Source organism: Eufriesea mexicana, unplaced genomic scaffold, assembly GCF_001483705.2.
Source record: "Eufriesea mexicana isolate 0111107269 unplaced genomic scaffold, ASM148370v2 scaffold1387, whole genome shotgun sequence".
Lineage (NCBI taxonomy): Eukaryota > Metazoa > Arthropoda > Insecta > Hymenoptera > Apidae > Eufriesea > Eufriesea mexicana.
Window position 1 is genome coordinate 304,569 of NW_016909492.1, and position 21,071 is coordinate 325,639.

The following is a 21,071-nucleotide window of genomic DNA, read 5'->3' on the forward strand; positions in this document are numbered from 1 at the left end:
CAAATTACATAGATATATTAAAAAAAATATTTATGTTTTAATATTATTATACATTTAATTACTATTCATTTATCTTATAATTAGTAGATGATTATATTTCAGTTATTTTTCTTTTTACTTGTGTTCCATCTTCCCAATATTTTGAAGCAATCAAATTACAAATCTTTTTGTAAATTCATGTTTCTATAGTATTATCTTTTTCTTTTTTGTACTTTATAGTATCTGAAACATGTTCCTTCTACTATGAATGGTAAAAATATTGTTTATTTCATCATCATTCAATTCATTGTTGTTGTCTTTTAGCTCATAACATAATAAATATTAAATATAAATATAAAAAAATATTAAATATAACAGGTAAATGATCTGATTAAAAAATATAGTATGACATGGATAGGTATATTTAGTATACATTAGATAGTATTAACTGCTCTTACTATTGGTATTGTTCAGATAATCAAATCTCTGAATATCAGATGTTTGGTTTATTGAGATCTTACTGTACTATGAATAATAAAACTCAATAACTATATGTTTAAAATTATAACAGTTTTAATACTTCAAGGTAGTAATATATTTATATTATTTATATTTAAAATTACATCTGTATTTTACATTTGATATATATGTATATGTCATAAATACTTATTTACCTTTTAATAATTTTGTGACACTGTACTATAGAGTGTTATAACATTTGTTTTCAATGTTCTTCTCATGAATGATACATTTGTGGAGAAACTTGAAGAAGACAATATTTTTCTATTTTTATGTGGAAAACAATGACCTAAATAAATTGTTTAAATTTGTCATATACTTAAAATTTTTTTATATTATATGAAAGTGTGATGAATTCAATGACTTACAACATTATGGAATTCAGGATTACTAAAATATTGAAAATAAATATTTTGAAGATTTTATAATACTATATGTCTAAAACAATAAAGTATCATAAATTATCAGAACTACTCTCCTGAAAGATAAAATATACCTGATAAATATAAAGTTATAAATCCATCAAAAAATTAGATAACCAAATAAGTAACATCCCGTTTTGGAATAAGTATAAACATGCAGAAACGACATTATTTATTTGGTTATCTGATATTTACCTAATTTTTGTATTTTAATGACTTTAAATAATAACATTTATCATAATAGCAGCTTTTAAGTGATATAAAAAAAATATAGATATTAATTTAAAAATACGATGTTGTGATTATGTAAAAACAATGATATATTTTAAAAAATCGATCAAGGTTCTATATAAAAAAGTAATAAGATTTTGTCTTCTCTAATTTTTCTCACAAATCTATGACTCATGACAATAAACACAAAAAAACAAATGGGATGAATATTCTGTATAAAGTATATATACATACACATACATTCACATATGCACAATTAAAAGAATATTGTACATGTATATAAAAATAATACGCTGTGTACATGTAAGTGCTCTGTAATCTTTTTAAACTGTTTACTTTATATCTCTAGTATTTTATCATGTTTGAATTTCTAACTAAATTAAAAAGTGTTTAAGAAAACATTTTTAACATAATGCAACATGATTAAATGAAAGTGAAATTTAATTCTTATGAGTCTTGAGGTAAACAATGAATAGAATAATGCTAATAACACTGACAATGATACAGAGAAAGTGTGTAAAACACCTGCCAATGGCAATAAAAATACCATGTACAAATTTAATGGCAAACTGAGGAAACAAATTTTTTAAATACATCATAATTTCAATGTTGCTATGTTAAAATGAGAACGCTATCACGAAAAAAGAAATTTGTGTATCACGCGATTGACAATTACAACTCATAGATATATAAAATTTTCTTAAATATTATATCTATTAAGTGGGAATTAACACGATTTGAAACAGTTTCTTATAAATAAGCTTACAAAACTAATAATATTGTAGTTACTGTTAACTATTACTATTAATACTATACCAACTTTTAATCTACAATTACAAAAAAAAGAAAAGAACGATTGCTGTCTTTTATAATTATGGCAACATTATGTAAACTGCCTGTAGCCAAATCATTTAGAAATTTAATTTCTGTTTATTATATCACCTTTAATTATGTTATATTTCACTCATACAAATAAGAGTGATAAAAACTCAAGCTATGTATAACTTGAATTTGAATATTTGATTTTGAATTTATTTATTTTATACTTGACATCTAATAAACAATGTATTAACATTCGATTCTCATGTGTGCATGCATATTTCACTGATGTATGTATGTATGTATGATGTATGTTTGTATTGTGTACAATTGATCACAAATTGTATGCATAACTTATATGTATAAATGTATGTTTAATTACACATATGCAATATAGGTATGCCTGTAAACTGCTGTTGAATGTTTTTTGTGTGGATGTATACATTTACTCATAATTTTGGTATCCATTATATTATTATAATACACCATTATATTATATGATGTTATACTATCTTAAAAACTTTTCAACATTAGTGCCATATATCACAATGCATTAATGATTTAGTTCTTATTGCTTTGTACGCATAACTTATAATTCATTTCAGTATTCATATCTCTTTTTTTAAATTAATTTTCATTTTTTCTTTAGTACAAGAAGTATTAAAATATTAAATTATTCTTTTATATGTACAAAATAACAATTTCAGGAATATTTAAAATTTTTATATTATTCATTATAAGAATCTTAAGAACAGTTTTCAATCAATTTTTGAAGATTTATTTATTTATGATAAATATTATATTTTAAATTTGAAAACAATACATTCTTAATTATTTCCTGTTTATCTCTTTTATTATAGTAATAAAATATTATTATGTAAACATATATATAACCCTTTGACTATAACATACTCTCATACGGAATCGTCAATATATATGGTGTCATATTCATATAACAGACTTTTGAATTGGCTGACAAAGACACTCGTTTCGTCATATATGTAACATTCATTGACAAAAATGTAAATTTCGGTCGCATAAGCTTACAACATATTTCTTTGTCTGTGATTGTTATGCGATCTAAAACAATAAATTTGATGCTACATCAATTTAGTAAAACAGTAAATGTGTAGCAGTAAGAAAATTATTAAGAATGTACACCTTTTGTAAATATTGATGAATCTGTAACAGCATATATAGTAGTGTCTTGATAACAGTCGCACGATGGATCTGCATCACGTTTACTATCAAGACAGGTAGATGTTTTGAGAATTCTCGACATTTTAATGGATCCTCACGATTCTCGAAGTATTAAATTTTTATTTATTTATTTACCTCCGTTGTCAATTGGATTTTGCTCAGTTAGACGAAATTAATCCGAAAAATAGTGGGAATGGCTGTGCGTCTACTATGGAGGCACTATTATGTACAGCTCTTTTATAATCAAAGTGTTAAATATATTATAAAAATATAGAGAAAGTATGTGTACAAAAGCAAATATCTTTTCACAGTTTTTTTATAATTATATAAAATCATCATACAGGAATGAAGTTCTTTTCAGTAGGTACTGTAGGTTTGATTTTAACAATTTTTCTTTGTGTTTAAAGTTATCGTACTAATATGTTGAATTTTAATTAAAAAATATTTTTAATCCCTAAATCAAAAATTTTTAAGATATTAAGAGAAGAAACATTTTGAAGAATATATATTGTTATAATTTCATATGTTAAATTTATTTTTAAAACTGGTAACTTTTTTATTCACAATATAAATGTATAAATATTTCAATGTATTATATGGTAAATGGAAAAACAATTTCTTTCTTGACTAATACTATTACTAGCAAAACAGAAAAATGAAAATATTACATGTTTTAACTCATGGACTCAACAAATAAAAGGAGGACAGTTAAACTGTTTCTCAGTATTATAACCATTTTTGTAGTGTATAAATATTAAAATAATGTTGTTGATAATGCAGCTGTGAAACTTTTTTTAAAGTATATAATTTAATGTATTTTGTTTATTAAGTCTTGTCTTTTCAAATGCTCAATCTATACTACAAAATTAAATTAATTCTCTCATATATGAATTTAAATTCTGTGTAAACCTACAAGGACAAAAGTGCCTACTTTAGATTTTCTAATCTCAAAATATGTGAAATGTATTTAATTACCTGGCATTATTGTACTATATTAATTTTACAAATGTATTATGCGTTCCAAATTTTATATTAAAAATTATAAACACTAAATCATAAAAATAATTTGCATGTGATATTTGTTTAAGGTTATAACAAAAATAATTTATATTTGGATAATAATGTTATAACAGTATTATATAATATTACATATTCAGTTGTAATTTCATATTCCTATATGTAATATTTCTCAAAATATTTAGCGAGAATAAATTATGTAATAGTCATAATGCATATATTATATGATAAAAAGAATTGAAGAAATATGTATAATTTAAAGGACATTTTGAAGTTTTATTTACTTAAAAAACTTCAACATAATGTAGAAACATTCTATTAGCGAAACAGTTTTGTAGTAATAAGGGTAAAACCATGTTATATTTTGAATTAAGTACACTTTTAAACATATTTGCATTTAAATAAAGAACAATTGTTGTCACCTTATACATTGTTTTAATAAACTAACAGTTATTTTATTGTATCTATCAAAAAACAATGGATATTCACCTTGATAAACTCTATATGGCTCTGCTTTTTACTGTAATAATGAATGAAACTTAAAAATTATAATGACACTGGTCTGAAATGCTTCATAATTTCCGAGAGATTAGCAAAAAACTTTTGCTACAATATATTGAATTTTGTTTATACGTATATCACATGCATAATGTGTATGATTCGCCGCTTCACTCGCTACTCGACAATTTATGTTAAGTACAGACTAACGATGTCGAGCAACCGAGATTACGGGATCAGGTCAGGTTCGGTAAAAGTCAAGCGAGCTCAACAAATTAAAAAAAGTCAAAAAGTCAAGCAACCAACAAAATAATTTCAAATAAAAGTTGTTAGCAATTTCATCCCATATAATAGACTTCAAAATTATCGGGATTCGTTCACGTATTCTGCAGTTTTTTCAAACGTTGTTTGTCAAAAGACTAACAAAAGCATATTACTTTTTAAAACTTCTCTGATTTATAATTCTTATTAATGCTAAAATACAGGTTTGTTTGCAGAAACCAGAAAAAAATAAATTAATTTTAAGCAAAGTCACTAAAGTAAGCTTTTACCACAAAAACATTTTAGAGTGTATTTACTATACACCACTGACTTAAAGACCAGTCAGCCATACACCACAATCCATGATTTGTATATCGAAATGAAGTCATGATTTATAACTTCAATAAGTACGGAAATCCTTACTACCATGTCAGCCTAAACATTTAACTAAGAAAGTGTTAAAAACGGAGACAAGTAAAAAGAACAAGAATCCCGTCTTCCCTTGTGCCGTACTGCGAGATTTCTGGGGAGCGGTGAATAGTTGTAAAGAGCATTATTTTGAACAACTTTTTCGACAATTATTTTGTACCACACTATGCTTATCAAATTCATACTACTATATTTTACTGGTATTATAAATCACAAAAATATTTTTAATTTGTCCTTTAAAAAATTTCTTAGTTACTTTCTTACTTCTAACTTTAAATTATAATTATACCGAAATGCCATGGCCCCGGATCAATCACGTGGTCTCGGTGTTAACCACGTGGCCTTAACGTCAACCACGTGGCCTCGTGGCCTCGGCGTCAACCACGTGGCCCTGGCGTTAACCACGTGGCCCGGCATCAACACATGGTTCCGACGTCAACCACGTGGCTCCTGGCGTAAATCGCTTGGCATCTTCTGTTTTTAAACAACATGATCCTTACCCATGCAAATGATTCTTCTACTACTTCTGCTTTAATTAATGGCATAAAAACTAGGTCTAAGCATAACATTGACTACAGTAGTTCCAATTTATATAGGATGATTCTCCAAAAGCAGTACTGCTTAAGCCGAAAACATACACATATACGCACACAAATATAATCGCTGCACACACTCATCAGATTATCGTGTAAAAACAAGAATTCTGCTGTGACATTTGTATAAGCTCATGTGCTCATGTGCAAATGAGAAAAATCTAAGTACATGCTCGTAACAATATTTTAATGACTTGTGTTAAATAAAAGAATCGTTAATGAAAGAAAGACGATCATTAACTTGCTTGTTTGCCTGTAAATAAAATACATAGTCTTGATTCCTAAATAATCAAGTACTTATTTTGACAGAAGTCCTACCTACTAATTCCACTGACAGAAATTATATTTAACAAACTTTTATTTACTAATAACTTCATAAACAGATATAAATGTTAGATTACAGTAATCGAAAGTCTGTTACTGTTCTATTTATATTTCGTATTTTCTGTTATAATCTTTTGGTAAAAGTTTAAATAATCTATTGTTATATAAGACTGTTTACCATTTTTTTTCTTTTCTTTCTTATTCATAGAATATACTGACAATAATTGAAATCAAATAATTTGAACGAATATATATAAAATCGACTTGCTTAATTAATAATAGGAAAGTATATAGATAAATAAATAAAAGAAGGTAATTATTTAATTTAGAGAATTAAAGTTCGATGACCTAGACCTTGTATGTTGTCAAGGATATCCTTTCAAATGACTTCCAAAATATTTTAACAGTTGCTCATTGTTCAGTAAAAAATTATTAACAAAAATTTGTATTCATTTAACGTTGAACCAATTGTTTATTTCTATTACTGATCTTCCGCATCACAATTATCATCAATGAAATACGAAACAGTTTATAAGAAAGAACTACAGAGGAGGTGCGGAACGTAGTACAGCCAGACGTAAATCTTATGAATTTTATGCGTATATTTTCTTAATATGCCAAGTTTCTTTTGTCTTGTTTACCGTTTAGCCTGCTATATCAGATATTTTTTTGGTAAGAAATATTACCACCGAACATTCGTAATATGACTCCGAAATTAATTAAAATTTATTAATGGAATGTAGTTTTTTAAAATTTTTTATTATTAGTCAACATATACTAACGCAGCTGTACTAAAAGTATAGTTACCGGTAACTGTTGTGGCCTAAACGGAAAGTTCAGTGTCAATGATTGACATGGCGCTTAATGTGTTAACCAATAATGATCGACAGTTAAAACCACTCAGAGACTACTCAGATGTGTGTTCTTGATAACATATGTCAAAATGAAGATCATCGGAACTAAATCCCCTAATCTGCATAATTACGATTATTTTGTGCAAATATCTCAGAAATTAAAGGTGAGTGACGGGTGTATGTATATGGAAAAGTTACTCAAAATACTGGCTTTGATAACGCATTCAAGGTCAAAATCACCTAAACTGAATCCCCTAATCTAAATAATTAATTAAAATGGATAAAGTTTTCCTTGAACGATACTTTATTCATTTTATTGTCTGTTTAGAGATATGTAAAAATTTATATATTATTTATTTAGTATTATGCTATTGTAAAAACTCATTATATAGATTGAATTAAATTATAATTATTCTTTTTACAAACAAAATACAATTTATATAAAGATATAAACTACATGTATAATATTTCTCTTAATATAAAATGATTTATGCACCTTTAATAAACGTTATTGTCAAATTATTAAAAATTGTTTGAATGAGAATCAATTTACAGTGTCCTTTAATATGTGAGACTTTAGAAATTTATTTTATAGCTAGAAGCAATAAAAAGTTCATATAAATGTATATTTTGTATATTTCTATTTATGAGTTATAATAAATTTTGTGTTGTATTTGTTAATTTAATTATCTTTATATAAGATATTTAAAGATTGTATTTCAAGACATCTTACCACTGATCTAACTAGGAACTATAATCTTAATGGTTTCTGGTATAATTTCTTGAAGTTGTTAAGAATCTTTTATATTATAACATAACACTATTTTATTGTTCTATTCTATATAATAATATTTCGATAGTATTTTAATATTTTCAGTAAGTGTAATATACACAAGGAATGTTAAGTATCTTTATTAACAGATTCAAATTTACCAAATGATAGTAATTTACTTACTTAAAAAGATTTTATTTAAAAACTGTCAAACAACTTGACTAAAAAAAAGTGATTCTCTTCTTTTCAATCTGCCTTCCAAAATTCATTATATTTGTTGATGTAACGAGTCTTATGTATAAGTGAATTTTATGATTATAAAACACTATAAAAGTCATTTGGCATAATATAATTTTAAATAAATTATAAATTATATAGGTAAAAGCATTAGCTAAATGATTTAATATATACTTCAATATTTTACATTGTGACTATGTTAAGGAAGATTTTAAACCTCTTACAATTTCATTCTTTTTGTTATAAAGTTTTATAGTAATAGTAATAAGTTAATAAGTATATTACATGTTTAAGTACTTTCAATAATTATTTATTTAATTAATAATTTAATAATTATTAAGCAATAACTAGACACTATATAGAAAGGAATTGTATTCATATAATATGGAATAATAAATAACTCATATAAAAAGTAAAGTTTGAGAATATGATTTTAATAAGTGAAATAAATTTAGTTTATTAAGCTCCTACTTTAATATCGCTTTATTTTACTATATTCAAACAAATGAAATTTTACAACACGTAGAATTTAATTTAATTATAATATGTTTGTACGAATAAAATAGTTATAACAATTTTTATTAATATAATAAAGTAACAATCAACAATCCCAATGGGTTGTTATTAATATACATTTCTAACATAGTACTTTAATGATTTATATTAATATTTATAATCAAGTGTATTAATATTATTTTTAAAAAGCTCATATTTGGTAATTATAAAAAAAAAATATAAATACTAACACGTATTACAAAATGCCTTTATGTAAATAATTTAATTTAATTTATTGTACACAAATTATATATGATTTTGTAATAATCCAGCATTATAAATTACTGTTCGGGAATATAAAACTTTTTCTTTTGGGTTTATATCATTTTCATTTCGTAAATGATTATAAAAATATCAGATAATGATCATAAATATGATCATAAAAATACAATATATTTAAATTGAATAGCTAGAGAAATGTTTAGGATGCTTTATGTAATCCATTGTATACAAAATTATATTTTAATACTTTTAAAGATACATAAAACACAAGTATACAAGTAAGTACACAAGTAAGTTCTCATAAATAATAGAATTGACTAGATATTCAAATTTTTTATTCTATTTGAAATTATTATTATTAATTTCAAAATGTAATATTGGTTATAAACTAACAAATAAATTTTTTTATTTTATAAACATGTTTTTATTTTTAAGAAATATATCGTTTTATTCTTAACATTGTAGTATCTTTCCCATTTCAGCTACTGGTGGACCATCCTGAAAATATAATAACATGTATCATAAAGCATAAATAATTTTCAAGGAGAATTCTAATATTTAATATTTACTTTCAAACCACTAAGAATAAAACGTAATATTTTCATCAATGTTGGAAATGAAATTCCATGTTCCTTAGCAAATTCTCTTAAGTAACTATTAATCCATGTTTTATTAAAATTCTGAATATCAGTTTCAACCAATTTCATACTCATTATTTTCAGTGCATCTGTAAAAAAGAATAATATGAACTTTATATAAAAATTAATAAGTTTCATTAAATGAAATATTTAATAAATGAAAATTATACCTAAATGTTCTAAGTAAGTATTATCTAATGGCATATTTGGAATAAACCACAAGAAGGTTAAATCTGGAGACACTAAATCACTTAATTTTGATATTCTACTCTGTGCCCATTTTAATATAGAAATAATGTGATATTCATCTAATTGTAAGTTTCCATTAAAATACCTAAAATAGCATTTAATGTTTTAAAAACATTAAATAAAAAAAGAAAAAGTAAAATTATTATTACACAAATTATACATACTTATTTGAAAATGCTTCCATGATTATTTTTCTAATTCTTTCAACTAAAAATTTGTTGTTTTTTTCATTTGTTAATAATTTTGCAATTTCTAACTTGTTAAATTCTAATAACCTTGAAGGTAAAAGTTTATTAGAACTTACTTTTATTTTAGAGACATTAAACTGAAACAATTATAAAGAAACAAAATAAATAATGGGAAAGATATGTATGTATGTATGTATGTGTTAGTGTGTGTGCGCGCGCGCGTGTCTTTATGTGTGTGTATATATACATATAAAATTATCAATACATTAAAAGAAAAATGTAATGTAAAAATATATACTTACTTGTTTAATCAATTCTTCATAACTGTCAATATAAAGAGCACCTCCTTTGTTATCAAAACCACCACCAGCATGAATAACATAATTTAAGACTGCCAATGGAAAGATTCCTTCTTTTCTAAAAGACTCAATGTTTATATCTTTTTGCCTTTTTGATAATTTTGTTCCATTAGAATTTAATATTAAAGGTAAATGTCCATATATAGGTGGAGTCCAATTAAATGCTCTGTAATAATTATAATTATACTTATTCATGGAATTTTATCTTTGCATATAAAAAATTATCTATTAAACAATAACTTTAATAACTTTAGAAACAACTGCTACTAAATTTTATAACACAATTGTGATTAATTATATCTAAATATTTAATAAAATGTATATCAGTATACTGTTCGTAAAATATATACAAAATGTATATATGTGCACATATGTGTGTAATTTATGTAAAAAAATCCTATCATTATATATTATACATATACATTTTTATGTTTTAATTTTATATACGTACATATTTCTATTTATGTTGAATATTTCCAACTACAAATAAATCTTATTTGATAGTAAATAAAACCATGCTTGTTACATAATTAAAATAATTTATACTGTTTCCTTTAAATGAAGTAACTGTTCATTGTATTAAATACTACTTTTATCTAAAACACTTGTATCTAAAAATATAACATGTTCTAACTTCAAACACATTTTATTTTTTATTATACATTATTCTAGTACAAGTAGTTATTAATAAAAGTATTTTTATAATATTATTATACAAAATTTAAAATTTAATTGCTTTTATTTTAAGTTAGAAATATAACTTTTTGAAATAAAAAAAAAAGTATTTTAAAGGTGATATCAGATAAACAATTTATAAATTTTATTTAAAATTTTATATCTGTACTTACTTATACATCATTATGTGCTTAGGTGTAGATACTTGCCACTCAATTCCTCGAAATACATGAGATATTTCCATAAGATGATCATCAACAACATTTGCAAAATGGTAAGTTGGATAACCATCTGTTTTGATAATAATTGGATCTCCTTCTCTCTGTGCAACATCGTGCTCTATTTCACCATATATTAAATCATCAAAACATTCTATTTCACTAGATAACTATAAAATTACACATAAATGTTTGAAAGTAGAGTTAATCATGATACATCATACTATTTTTCTATACCTTAAATCTAATACAAAAAGGATCTCCTTTATCAAGTTTTGTTTTTACTTCATTATTGCTTAAATTTCTACATCTATTATCATATTTAGGCACTTGTCCACATTTTATTGCTTCTTTCCGTAATAACTGTAACCTATTTTCTGTACAAAAACAGTAATATGCAGATTGATTGTCTATAAGTTTAAGCACTTGTTCCCTGTAATAAAAAACACTTATTGTTAAAATAAGTCAAATTTAAATTCATTTTATAAAAAACATGTAAAGAATTATATAAACATAATTTCTTAAATTATATTTGAAAACTTTATTTTAAACAATCTTATTAAATTAAATCCTTTATACTAATTAAAATAAAAATTTTTACTAATATATATGTATACATACATATACAAAAAGAAAAGTGACTATAAATTTTGATTATTATGTATTATCTACTAAAATATATAGAGCAGTTTTTATCTTATTTTTTAACATATACTTTTAGCATATACCTTAATATATCATAGGTTAAGATATTCTTGATACTAAAATGTAATTGTAAATATATTATAAGATGCAAGCCATCTTCTACAGCTTTCTTAATATTTCTGGTAAATTATATTAATGACTTTATCTCTTTCATTTTTATATTAAAATTTATAGGAAAAAGAAAGAAACAAAGAACGATACTTTATCATCCTATAAGATACAAATATTTATAATTTATTATTTAGAATCCTAAAAATTTAATTTTAGTATATAAATTAATTAATAATTCATTACCCATTTTAATAAATACTGTACACTTTCAAAATTTATAACCTTTTTTCATATTAATATTTGAAATTAATGTAAAATTTTCAATAATATATTAAAATATTTGAAACATGTAGTATTTGATATAGATTTGTATATTTTTACTTTCTCTACCTGTGTTTTCTTTGTTTTCATTTTAATTTCACTTTGTTTAAAATATATGAATATGCAATATATATATGACATTATATATAATTTATCTATTTTCTTAAATATTGTTAAAAGTAATACTGTAGTTCTCTTAATATTATATTAACATTATTTTATATTTTAAGATTTATATTTTCAAATATTATATTATTAAAGACAATTGTTTGGTCAATTTATAATATATTTATATAAAAATTTTATTAGAATAAGATGTTTCTTGGAATATATTGCTCTCATTTAATTTTTTTGTATTTATATCTAAACTATAAATACATGGAAATTGGTTACAATAAATTAATTATTTGAAATTAAATATTAATCTATTTAAATCTTACGTAAGTAAAATATGATATTATACTTGTATATTTCAAGTCGTTTGGATTGTACATAAGGCCCAACAGGTCCACCTCTTATTGGATCTTCATCAGGTATAATTCCAGACCATAGTAAATCACTTTGAATTTTTTCTGCTGCTTCAGGTTCAGTTCTAGTATGATCGGTATCTTCAATTCGTAAAATAAATGCACCATTATTAGCACGGGCAAATAAATAATTATATAACGCAGTTCTTAAACTTCCCACATGTAATAAACCTGTAATAATTTTTGTATATATTAGAACCACTTATTTTATAGGAAAATATTTTGATATCATGTAACTTTATATAAAACTATATTTTATTAAATAAAATAAATAATTATATTATATCACAGTTGGACTAGGTGCAAACCTAACTCTTACTTGCACTTTTTTAAAGAATCGTTTTTGCACAAACTGAATATTTATAGTACGAAATATGTTATACCTCATCGTATCTCTAACTAAATTATATTAAAGTTTTAAGTTAAATTAGATGGAATGTTATTATATAAATTATTCTCTTTCATATCACACTATAAAATTTCGTATTACAATTATATAAAGCATGTATCACTATTATTACAAGTTTAAGGTTTTAAAATTCTCTTTTTATCTTCGATATTTTTGAAACAAATCAAAATAGGTTATTAAGTTCATAAAGTTCATTTATTCTTACTGCCTTCGTCTAAATAGTTTTATACAATGTGCATGAAAGCATCCTTATCTCTAGTAAAATATTTCGTATTTGACCAACCTTACAAAATTTTACCGAAAAATATATAACTAATTTTTTGGATGGTAATAATATCTATATTTATATTAAATAATATTACAAAATTAAAACATTACATGAATTTATGATGTATGATAAACATTGTTTATCTTAATAATTATGTTTTAATTTTGTACTTTTGTACTTTTCTTTCCAATGCTTTAACTATTTCAGTAAAATCATACATTATATCTTTTTTTTACGAATAAATATTTTTTCTCAGTAAATGAAAATAAAATATGTATGAATGTAATTCTATCAACTAATTTATATATAATTTATTTATTAAATAATGTATTGTTTACTCATATTGTAAAATATATGTAGATTTAAATTGATAAATTTATTTATTCTATGAGCATTTCTTAAATAACCCATCATGTACAAGTGAAAAGTTAATGATTTCACATTTCATAATTTCATAAAATTCTTTCAATAGCAATCCTAAAAATTCTAATGTGATATAATATGTATACAATAAATAAATAAATAAAAATATATATAATTATTTTCTGATATCATATTTTATAATATATGTGTAATATTATATTATACAGTATTATGACATATGTTTTTTTTAATATAAGTGAACTTGTATTTAATTTTGTTATTTATAAATTATATAATTAACAAAATTTATAAAAGAACATAGGAATGCATAAGCATTATTTTATATCTACCCTAACAAATGAAAAATATAATAAAATCAGCACTATGTATTAATAAACTTATGTAAATTTTATTTATACTTTATTCACTCTAATGTTTATATTTAAATTAAAAATATTGTTGCAGAATAATATAATATATTGTTAAAAGGAAATTTATTATAATCTCAATTTATTTTCAACTGATATAAAGACATATATTTATACATAATTACAACAAATTATTTATATTTCGCGGGATATTTGTAATAAATGATTGGTTAGTTTAGTTATTAATAACGATATAAGAGTGCGCTTTAGTTGCAGGCTAAGCGCCGTAGATTTCGCGCGGGGCGGGTGTTGTCATTGGATTTTCACGTGACGAAAGTGAGTTTTCGTAGGAAATTTGACAACGAATTGCGTGAAAATGCCGCCGAAAAAGCGGGAAAAAGAAGTGGATGGACAGAAAGGTCCTCGAATGGATCAAATACAAGCAGACCATGAGCTATTCCTACAGGCCTTCGAAAGTAAGAACTTTCAGTTATTATTTTTGTTTTTCATGTATTTGTATGACTCTAAAATTAATTAATTTTAAAATTTATAATATATGAATAATCAATAATTACTATCTTTTAAATATTCGTTATGAATGTTAAAAATGATCATACATAACCCCATTTGCTAAGAACGTACCGAGCGCCGAGCCGCGCGTCGGTACACTCCGTTCCCTCCTTTACTTCAACTCGTGGACACCTGTCATTCTTTTACTATGTTGAAATTAATGCTCGATTTTAAAAATTAAATCAATCATGGTAATCAAATGAAGAAAGTGTATGTAACACTAAGTTCAAATTTTAAATGTATACTACAATTGGTTCCTTAACATTATAATAATATTTTGATATTTATTTGACTAATAAGTGTCTTTATTTGTATCTGCAGAAAACTATTATATATTTCAACTATTCTTTAATTGGTTTAATTAATATAGTATTATTTATGTATAGTAGTATGTGAAGTGGAAGAAATTAAACTTTTTTTGTATTAGTAAGATAATTAATTGTAATACATAGTAAACAAATTAATTTTGGCTTAGAATATTTGCATAATTTACAAATTTGTACCTATGTATACATACACATATAAAATTAACTGAATTAAAACAAATTTTAATAAACAAAATATAAAAAATTCTCTTCATTTTAAAATAAAATGGGATCAGAAAGGTTTAACCTGCTTTAAATTGTAACAAGTATAAGATTTGTGCAGGCTTCTCATATAAGAATGAGAATAACCTCTTCATCATTTCCCATTGACTTTAGAAAGATCATTGCTTGTGACTCTAACATTTATCTTTTTAAACCTTTATAAGTATCATTTTACTTTTGAGAAAGACATCAACCTCTGTGCCATCTAGAGGAACTCTATTGAACTACATTTCCTTTTTGTTTAATTTACTAAAATTTAAAAATGTTTAAATTATATATCTTTATTTTTGTTTTCATAATTTCATAATTTTCATAATAAATTTATTTATTGCTTTTTCAGAGCCAACTCAGATTTATCGATTTCTACGCACAAGAAACCAAATTTCAGTGAGTAAAAATAAAATAAATCTATCCGTATTTTATATTTTATTTTAATTATTAATTATTTATAGTTTAATTTCTGCTCAAAGTGTTAACTGAATATTTTAATATTTAATAATATTAAAAAAGTACAAAATGTTAGATGAAAGTGAGACAGTAAATATTTGTAGACAAATAAAGTGAATGAAAGTGTATTTGGTACAATTTTTTTGTACCCGCAGTTTAGTGAAATTTTCTTGGGTTACAATAAAAGAAATTAAATTCTACAATAGAGTGCTTGTGAACATTTCTGCAATGTAATCAAAACTATAAAAATATTTTGAAACTTTTTATATTTGTTTTTAATAAGTGAGAATGGTAGGTATACAAATTTATTATCTTATAAAGTTCATTTATATTTTAATTTTAAAATTGAGTTAAATATTATATTTTATGTACTTTATAGTTTTGTTTATATAAACTAACAGAAATATGATTATATAAAGCATTTTATGCAATTCTTTTTAGCCAATATTTCTATATAGAAATTTAACTTACATGAGGCAACGTATGTCCAGAAGCCATAAATCTCGGCGGGGGTTTAAAATTGACTTGATATTGGAGAAATTAATGTCAAAAAATAATCAAGAACAAAATCCAGGTGTTCGTGGATATATGACTCTTACTTTTCTAGGTTTTTATGATAAAAAAGGTAATTGCATATAAATATCTCTATTTAAATCTTGGTGTCAAAAATAATTTTTATTTCGTATAATTAGTATTTAAGGTATTTAAGATATAATTAGCAAATATTACCTTTTCTTATAATTACATTTTTACATTACAGTAGAAACACCTCAGGATCCTGTCAAAGTAGAAACATTATTATTAAAAATATGTCACAAAAAACGGAAAGATGTGAGCTCACCAATTATGCAGGTAAATAGCATTTCTTGAATTCTTTAATTAATTAAAACAATAAATAAATAAGATCGGTAATTATTACCAAATAAGTAACCATTTTTTATTTTAGGTTTCTGTGGGTACAAGTGAAGTTCCAATTAATCCTTGTGAAAATCAACCCCCTCCAAAAGCACCTACTATATCTATACCTAATGAATCTTTCAGTTTAAATAATGGTCATGTAGCCAAGACTTATATGCTTTTGCTTAGAGTATATTGTATGTCTAATACTGGCTGCCTTATGCATAACTGTGATTTAGATGGTTAGTAAAGATATACACCATAAATTATTGTAAATAATATGTGTTTGTAGTATGTATACATTTCTTCTTTTCTTTTTTATAATATAGAACCAGCTCAAAAACGTCGTAAATCCTCTACGGGTTCAATTAAAACTGGAGGAGAAGAAATAAAATTGTATGGTTCTGAACTCATAGTGTATGATAAACACAATCGATGTTTGTTGACTGACGGCGATTATGAATTAGGTTTACAAGAAGTACAAACCAATATTCGATCTAGCCCGAAGAAGCACAGTTCTTGGGAGACTGTACCTGACATCAAAGAATGTGGTCCCTTCGAAGTATTCAGCAAAGGACCAACTTTAAAATTTAGGCTTAATTGGACAACTGAACCAAGTAATGGTTTAGTTGATAGACCAACTCCAATTCATCCAATACCAGGTGGTGATAATAAGGAAAATCGATCAGGAAATAGTAAGTTCCACATGCGCGCGCGCGCGCGCACACATACACGCACACATAGAGAGAAAGAAAGTAGCAGAATAAGAAAAAATAAAATATTTCATGCAATAATTTCAGCTGGTCTAGAACGTTCTTCCACAAATAATAATAATAGTACCAATAATAATAATAACAACAATAATAATAGTAATAACAACAACAATAATAATTCTACACTGCCAACACCTAGTCCTCTTAATTCTTCAAGAATGACAACAGCTAGTGAAAAGACGGACACTATCATGGGTACACAACAAATAGTTTATCAGTTCCTGTATAATAATAATAGTCGTCAACAAACAGAAGCTTGTGAAGATTTACATTGCCCTTGGTGCTCATTAGATTGTGGAAAACTGTATTCGCTTTTAAAGCACTTAAAATTATGTCATTCGCGATTTACATTTACATATGTGGTAAGTGGTTAAACATATATGTCACAATTTTAAGGCATAAAAATATTATAAAGTAAATTATGCCTATTTTAATAGCCAATTCCACAAGGTGCCCGTATAGATGTAGCAATAAACGAATGTTATGATGGCTCCTATGCTGGTAGTCCTCATGAATTAATTTCACAACCATCTAGTATGGCGTTTTCAAGAACAGGACCGACGAGGCGTACAAGTGTAACAAATATTTTAGTATGTCGTCCAAAGAGAACTAAACCAAGTCTTTCTGAATTTTTGGAGCTTGATGAAAATGAATATGAAAGCCAAAGACCTTATATTACGGGGCATAATAGGTACATCAATTAATTCGAATAAATATTATTGTTTATTGTGTAGTAAGGTACATGACTTATAAAAAATTTTATAGGTTGTATCATCATACTGTTACATGCTTACCCATATATCCAAAAGAAATGGATATTGATTCCGAAGGAGAAAACGATCCAAAGTGGTTACAGACAAAAACAATGATGATGATTGATGATTTTACAGATGTGAATGAAGGGGAAAAAGAACTTATGAAAATGTGGAATTTACATGTCATGAAATATGGCTATGTAGGAGACTGCCAAATACCATTGGCTTGCCAAATGTTTCTAGAAACTAAAGGAAAGGAATTGCTCATGAAAAATTTATATCGTAATTTTGTTTTACATATGTGTAGTTTGTTTGATTTTGGTCTAATTAGCCCTGTGGTTTTATATCAAACAATTCAAAAATTACAAGAAATTATGAAAGAAGGAGGTGAAGATAGTGATATTCGAAAAGTTTTACAAAAGTCCCATGAAGCTCAAGTTGAAAAATGGCTTAGCTCGGGGTGTCATGCATCTTCAGATGCTACAAAACAAAATAGTACAAGTACTAAAATAAATTTTAACAGTGATGGATCGAATTCTAATGCAAGACGAAAAACTTCTTTACCGCTTAGTTCGCCGAATTCGCAATCTGTGAAAACGACCGCATCCATCCATAATAATATTAGCAAATATGCTAATATGATGACTACATCGTCAAACAAGACTGTAAATCATAATAGTACAATTCAAAGTTCTATTAATAAAAGTAGCGGAACATTTGCGTCTATACAAAATAATGCAAATAAAACTGCTTTTACAGTTTGTGTAACAAATAGTACTAATAGTAAAACTTCTACAATGGTTCCAATATCCAATGGAATATCTAATCAAAATGAAATAGGTCAAAGACAAACCAATGATATACCAACGCGGCGTAAAAGTACAAATTCGATAGTTCAAGTATCAGAAAATACAACACCTTTACGCCGAAAATCAATGGCCAGTGAAAGTGCAACTACTGAATATCATAGAAGAAAGCTGATTTTAGATACAGTACCGAATAGTGGTAATACTAACCAAAAACCACCCCAAAATGGAAATAGCTATTAATAACCGTTATACATATGTTGCTGTGCTAATTGTACGTTTTTGTACAGTATTTGTTGCAAAGAATATAACTGCGATTAGAATGATTGACATAGCTAATACTTGATAATCATTGCTCTAGCTACTAGATCAATTTTCTATAAATTTGAAAGTTTTAAATGTAAAAATGAAACAAATGACAAATTTTCAGATAAATACAATATGAATAATTCGTATAGTTCTAACTGAAAATAATTAAATATGAAGAAAAAATTTATTTTGAATATACGTAACTGAAAATCTTATTTCGTAAAAAAGTATATACCTGTTCTTTCTTGGTCTAGTCAATGATGCTTTTATGTATCCAATTTTCTGAACTTTTTATTTGCTTAGTAATGTATGAAAATTATATTGCCTCATATACTTATGATTTTCATAATTTGCGAAACGTAATATTTTAATATCAGAACTGAGAAAAATGAAAAATTAAAATTATTAAACAATAATATATGTTAAATTTATATATAACTACCGTTTTGAAGGAAATCAAGGTCACTGAATAAATCTTGTATATTCATGATTAGAGATGATAGATTATTCTTTTACATGATAAAACAGTTGTACCTCCTATGTAATGTTAATTTAAATTATAATCTTATAGATTAATGGATAAATTTAATATCTAAAAAAAAAATAGTACATAATCTTTGAAAAGATGGGACCTTGGTACAATTACTTCAGATATTTCTTGTAAACTCAATTTAATAAACTGAGGCTGTAAATTATAAGTTTTACCCCAAAGTAAGGAATAAACTGTTATAAAAAAGTGCCTTTGTAAGAAAGAATCTGAATAAGAGAGTGACTGTCGCCAATACGTGACCTTTGCATTGAGTATTTGTACTCGTTTATAATGTGTTGGATGTTTATATGTTTTTTATTTAGCAAAGTTTTTTGCCGATTGTCGTTCTCTCAGATAAACTTATGGACAAAATTTAGTAAGTTACAATGAATTTATTCTCTGTGTAATATACACTACTTTACTGCCGATGATCGTTCGAAGAAACATTTACATTCCCGTACGTAGTACGTGACATTTTTTTATAAATAACTAGGTAAAATCTTGTTTAATTTTTTAGCAAGTATTAATTTCTAGGAAATCTGTTCTCTTCGAACGACTTTGATCACTGTCCATTAATATTACTACTTATGCTAGGTTGTAAATAAAAAAATACAATAAACATAGAAGGATTATAATTTAAAGTGTTCATTGCTTTTACTTAAAATTAATCAATTTACTTTCTGTTATTTTTTTTAGGATAATAATATATTACAAAAGATATTTTAGTAGTAATTATTCTACCTGAAGAGTAGTCTTTCTTTTGAATAATTGTAGAATATGATATGTATATATATACATAAATACATACGCATGTGCATATGCACATACATACAAAAAATCGCTAAAGACATTATCTAGGAAAAATATACCTTTGTATAAAGTAGCAATTTATGATATATATATACTTCTTCCATAATTTAAAGAAAAGTAAAAAGGACATAAATATTTTACTTTCGTTCATAAAATTGTTAGTACTAGAAATTGAGAACTTTTCTTATGAGGTTTATATGAATATCTTCTTTAAATATGTTCTAGAGTTATTATAACCATGTGTATAAATAATTTGTTAATACTGTCTAAAATTTTTCTTATGTCCATGAATACATGTTATTGTATGCTAAATTACA

The 21,071-nt window shown here is 24.8% G+C and overlaps 2 protein-coding genes across 3 annotated transcripts; one reads left to right on the forward strand and one right to left on the reverse strand.

The window, feature by feature from the left end:
* Window positions 1-9,385: 9,385 nt before the first annotated feature.
* On the reverse strand, window positions 9,386-13,309 carry GluRS-m (putative glutamate--tRNA ligase, mitochondrial). Its single transcript, XM_017900986.1, has 9 exons — window positions 13,157-13,309; window positions 12,800-13,039; window positions 11,497-11,692; window positions 11,215-11,429; window positions 10,310-10,532; window positions 9,984-10,144; window positions 9,741-9,904; window positions 9,502-9,659; window positions 9,386-9,430 (listed from the first exon to the last, which is right to left on the reverse strand). Exons 1-9 carry the CDS (start codon window positions 13,249-13,251, stop codon window positions 9,386-9,388), a joined length of 1,497 nt encoding a protein of 498 aa, XP_017756475.1. The 5' UTR covers window positions 13,252-13,309.
* Window positions 13,310-14,560: 1,251 nt separating this feature from the next.
* On the forward strand, window positions 14,561-19,349 carry Su(z)12 (Polycomb protein Su(z)12). Of its 2 annotated transcripts, XM_017900972.1 has the most exons (9): window positions 14,561-14,747; window positions 15,769-15,815; window positions 16,317-16,500; window positions 16,636-16,727; window positions 16,822-17,014; window positions 17,102-17,467; window positions 17,573-17,907; window positions 17,983-18,236; window positions 18,311-19,349. In XM_017900972.1, exons 1-9 carry the CDS (start codon window positions 14,648-14,650, stop codon window positions 19,347-19,349), a joined length of 2,610 nt encoding a protein of 869 aa, XP_017756461.1. In that variant the 5' UTR covers window positions 14,561-14,647. The 2 variants fall into 2 exon arrangements, with proteins under 2 accessions (XP_017756461.1, XP_017756463.1); XM_017900974.1 differs by lacking the exons at window positions 14,561-14,747; window positions 15,769-15,815 and having other exon boundaries at window positions 16,435-16,500; window positions 16,639-16,727.
* The last annotated feature ends 1,722 nt before the right edge of the window (window positions 19,350-21,071 follow it).

Excerpts from the sequence above, each read along its gene's own strand:
- GluRS-m (XM_017900986.1), bottom strand. The coding sequence starts at position 13,251 with ATGAGGTATAACATATTTCGTACTATAAATATTCAGTTTGTGCAAAAA. Across the intron at positions 10,533-11,214 it reads AAGCACATAATGATGTATAA|AGCATTTAATTGGACTCCAC; the intron begins GTAAGTACAGAT and ends TAATTATTACAG. Across the intron at positions 9,431-9,501 it reads TTATTCTTAGTGGTTTGAAA|GATGGTCCACCAGTAGCTGA; the intron begins GTAAATATTAAA and ends TTATATTTTCAG.